At 37.1% G+C, this 4,635-nt stretch overlaps 1 protein-coding gene across 1 annotated transcript in view; it reads right to left on the reverse strand.

The window, feature by feature from the left end:
• Nucleotides 1–653, reverse strand: part of LOC116170157 (larval cuticle protein LCP-30-like) — a 4,680-nt gene extending 4,027 nt beyond the window's left edge. The window contains exon 1 of the mRNA XM_031486375.1: nucleotides 609–653. Coding sequence (XP_031342235.1) covers nucleotides 609–653 — 45 coding nt within the window. The remainder of the gene's footprint in view (nucleotides 1–608) is intronic.
• Between the last annotated feature and the right edge of the window lie 3,982 nt (nucleotides 654–4,635).

Raw genomic sequence — 4,635 nt, forward strand, 5'->3', positions numbered from 1 at the left:
GAGTGCCCATTTTGCGCCCATTTTCGTGAGTATTTTCATTTTTTCTTCGACGTCCTCTCCCGGAGACACCATCGATTTTTTGGGGGAGGTGAAGGTGTCGTAGGATGGCCCCGTCCTTCCACTTTCGATCGCCGGGTCGACCTCTCGAATACCTCGAGTATTGGCTAAATTACGATTTTTTTTGTAAAGGCGCGCACAATTCGAAAAACAAAGGGCGCCCTCTACCGCCGAAACCGTAAATCTTTTATTAGATTTTTTTTTCGTTTTTGCAATCTCCGCACCAAAACGCATAAGATGACGTCGAAAAAGCGACGATTTTTGACAATTTTTTTTTCGATTTTTTCGAAGAAAGGGGATAGTATGGAAATTTTTTCGTTTTTAATTTTTCCGCTTAACTTTCGAAGTAGGGCTCGTATTTCGACGAAACCTTTTGTAACGTGTCCTTTGAGGTAAAATGCAACGTCTGACGTGTCGATCGCTCGAATCGGGGACGTTTTTGAATTTTCGACTTGCGCACTCGGGAATGTCGATTAAGCGATAAATTTTTGGAAAATTTCGATTCAAAAGGTCGTCTCCGTACTCGGGCACGCAGGAACTCGATATTTTACGTCGATCGGAGCCGTCGACGCGTCGCCGGGCTTCGTCTGGCACATCGAGATGCGAAATAAAAGACGTCGCTCGGCTTCGGCGGCTGCGCTAAGTTTTAAACGTTGCTTTGTAGGTCTGTACTTACGATGGGAAAAAGTTAGCCTATTTACTTCTCTATTGGAGACGCCCGATCGGAAGGCGATCGGGATTGGAACTAACCCCTTGACGAGGGGTTGTTTTGATATACGATAATGGGGAAATCGCAATTATTATTATAATTGTTATACCTACCTGGGGACGAAATTTTTTGAAAATTTATAAATACGATCGGTACGTTGCGGCGAAGAAGATATGCGAAAATGAAGGAAATCTCGCGAGAGGTTTTCTCCCACGCGGAACTCCCGTAGTTGTGATTTCTCGCTCCGGAAGTTAAACTGTAAGCGCTTCGAGGATGCCGGCACGATAGCAAGAATGAGTGGTAAGAGTTGTAAAAAATCAAGAAAAAACACTTCTTCGAACCTGGAGGCGAAGTTATTCGACGTTGGTACTTCCGAAATTCGTAACCGTTAGGGGTTAGGGGTGCGCGAATTTTTTCGTCGGTACGGCGCGACCCCCCGCAGGGGTAAGAGTAAGACGCAAGGTGCACTAGGCAGATCGTTTTTAGGTAAAATTGCAAGTTTTAAAGAATTCGTATAGGGCAAAGGAAGGAAGAGACGAAAAACCCAAAAAAATATTCTTCACGAATTAAAAAAAAAAATTGTCAATTCAGTATGCTCAATATAATTTTCTTACATTACCAAAACTGAAACTGAGAAATTGTCTGTGTAGAACAGTGAACAGTGCGAGGCGAAGCCGAGCTATGGACCGTTACAAATTAGAGCGAGGCGTGGCGGCAAAGTCGCCGCGACCGAGCGTATTTGTAATCAAAACCAAAAAGTGATATATTTAAAATCTTATGTGCACGCGCCTCGTATACCAATGCCTTTAGACTCGTCTCTCTACGTCCACGGTGGCAAACTACATTTACCAATGGCCAATCACACATTATAATTTTTTCAAATCAATTTGGCCCTCCCTTAGCCTGGGACATTAGGTTATTTGTAGATTTAAGACATTTTTTTTAACTTTTAAAAGACAAATTTAAACAAAAATTATAAATGAAGCTAAATCGAATGTGACACCAAGCAGCGGTGGATATTAGGTTATTTGTAGATTTTTAAAAATTTTTTAACTTTTAAAAGACAAATTCAAACAAAAATTATAAATGAAGCTAAATCGAATGTGACACCAAGCAGCGGTGGACATTAGGTTATTTGCCGACCTGCGTAGCTCGGAAGAGCTTACGTTAGAAGCTCTAACTTTGGCTACAAGGGTCCTGGGCTCGAATCCCAGGTAAGGCATGGCTGTTTGTGATTGTATAGTGGGTTGAGTGGGAAGAGTAGCAAATTGCTAACACTCCGCCCACTATAAAATAAAGGCAATAAAAAAAAATTGTAGAATTAAGAAATTTTTTTTTAACTTTTTAAAAGACAAATTTAAACAAAAATTATAAATGAAGCTAAATCGAATGTGACACCAAGCAGCGCTGGACATGGGTTACGTGTAGATTTAAGCAATTTTTTTTAACTTTTTTCGAAATACAAATTCAAATAAAAATTCTTTTTACCCGTTTCCCCAACCAAGTAAAATAACCAAAGACTTTCGATTCTTAATACACGCGTCTTGTACACCAATGCCGAGCGAGCCGAAGGCGAGTTCGGCATAACTCCGGCCCTCCCTTAGACTCGTCTCTCTACGTCCACAGTGGCAAACGACATTTACCAATGCCCAATACACTTTTTTACACATTACACTTTTTTTCACACCAATTCCGGAGCCGAACGGATATCTCCTCAAAACCAATAAGTATTACCATTTGTGTTCTATATGCATTTATGTTAGGAATTGGAGTCAACAAGTTGAATCGAAATTTTCCAAAAACTTTGCATAGCGATGTTTCCAAAAAACAAAAATATTTCTCATAAATTCAAAAAAAAATGTCCAATCAGTCTGATCAATATCATTTTCTTACCACACCAACACTGAAACTGAGTAATTGTCTTTGTAGAACAGTGAACAGTGCGAGGCGAAGCCGAGCTATGGACGGTTACAAATCAGAGCGAGGCGAGGCGGCCGGAGCCGAGCGTATTTGTCATCAAATCCAAAAAATGATAATAAAATTTAAAAAATCTTATGTGCAAATTTGGATTGAACAAGCTGAATAGAAATTTAAAAAAAAAGGCATTTAATATAGGTGATGTTTCCAAAAAACAAAAATATTCTTCACAAATTCAAAAAAATTGTCAATTCAGTCTGCTCAATATTATGTTCTTAGATTACCAAAATTGAAACGAAGAAATTGTCTTTGTGGAATAGTGATCAGTGCGAGGCGAAGCCGAGCTATGGACCGCGACAAATAAGAGTGAGGCGAGGCGGCGAAGCCGCCGGAGCCGAGCGTATGTCTCATCAAAACTTTGTATAGGTGATGTTTTCATAAACAATATTCCTCGCAAATTCAAAAAAATGATCAATATCATTTTCTTACCACACCAACACTGAAACTGAGAAATTGTCTTTGTTGAACAGCGAACAGTGCGAGGCGAAGCCGAGCTATGGACCGTAACAAATCGGAGCGAGACGAGTATGTCTCATCATACCCAAAAATTGTTCCCAAAATTAGAAAATCTTTATGTGCAATTATGCGCTGATCTGGAATCGAAATTAAAAAAAAAAACAACTTTGTATATATATGTGATGTATCCAAAAAACAAATTTAAAAGAAATGTTAATTCAGTCTGCTCAATATCATTTTCTTACCGCATCAAAACTGAAACTGAGAAATTGTCTTTGTTCAAACCTAATAGTGCGTGTTGACATCTGACAAACGAAAAACATAAATCATTTTAAAGTGTTATCAAAATTAAAGATTTAACAAGTTGAATCGAAATTAAAAAAAAATGACTATAGGTGATGTTCCAAAAAACAAAAACATTCTTCACAAATTTAAAAAAATTGTCAATTGCTCCGCCAGAAGTCGTATTGGGCATGCGCAATGATGTGGGGTAATTTGATCGAAATTTTTATGGTAAGTTCATCTAATTAAATTGTGCAAAAATATATATTGCGCCGAACATAGATTACACCTCCAAAAATTAATACACAAACGTATAATATCCCATTTTCGGCGATATTTGTGCAAAATATACTCACTCTAGCGCAGTCTTAAAATGCGAAGCATTTTTACCAACCTATGTAATGAGATTGACCATTGACATATCGATGCTTTTTTGAACCGAATCAAATTTCTTTTCCCGTTTTAGAAAATTGTAACAACCATTAAGCAAAAAAAATAACAAAAAAAAATAAAAAATAAAAAAAAAAATTAAAAAAAATTGACAAACGGTAAACCACATAAAGAAACAAAAAAATAATAAAATAATTTTAAAAAAATATAAAAAAATTTAAAAAAAAATTTTTTTTTAATTCTATACGGTAAACAACAAAAAAAGGCGTACGTTAATTAAACGGCGCCGATAGGTCCGTAAGGACCTATCTAGTTATAAATAGAAGACAAAGCACGTTTGTAAATCAGTAATCAATTTTAGCTCGTGCCTGACGTTACTTGTGTGTATTAATTTTGTGCGTGAACTGAATTTTTTTACAATGTTGGTGATTGGAGATGTAAGTACTTAAACGCTCTTACATGCTTATTCGTATTCATTTTCTTTTTTATGTGTGTTTGTGAATGCGTGTAGGTAATTTTTACTTTTTATTCCAAAGAATATAAAGAGTCAGGTCGGTTAATGGAAAACGGAAAATACGGCGTCTTCGTTTTATTTTGTTGAAATATTGTTGTAATTTAATACAACGAACAGTACTTACTGTAACCAGGAATTAAATAATGGCGTTCCTTGTCTCCTTCCGGTGGACGCTACGAGTTTTTACTCGTAGGGTGGACGCAATAAACCAAAGAGCTGTAGAAATAACGCAAATTGCATTTTTAAATAA

This window comes from Photinus pyralis, unplaced genomic scaffold (genome assembly GCF_008802855.1).
Source record: "Photinus pyralis isolate 1611_PpyrPB1 unplaced genomic scaffold, Ppyr1.3 Ppyr1.4_LG5, whole genome shotgun sequence".
Lineage (NCBI taxonomy): Eukaryota > Metazoa > Arthropoda > Insecta > Coleoptera > Lampyridae > Photinus > Photinus pyralis.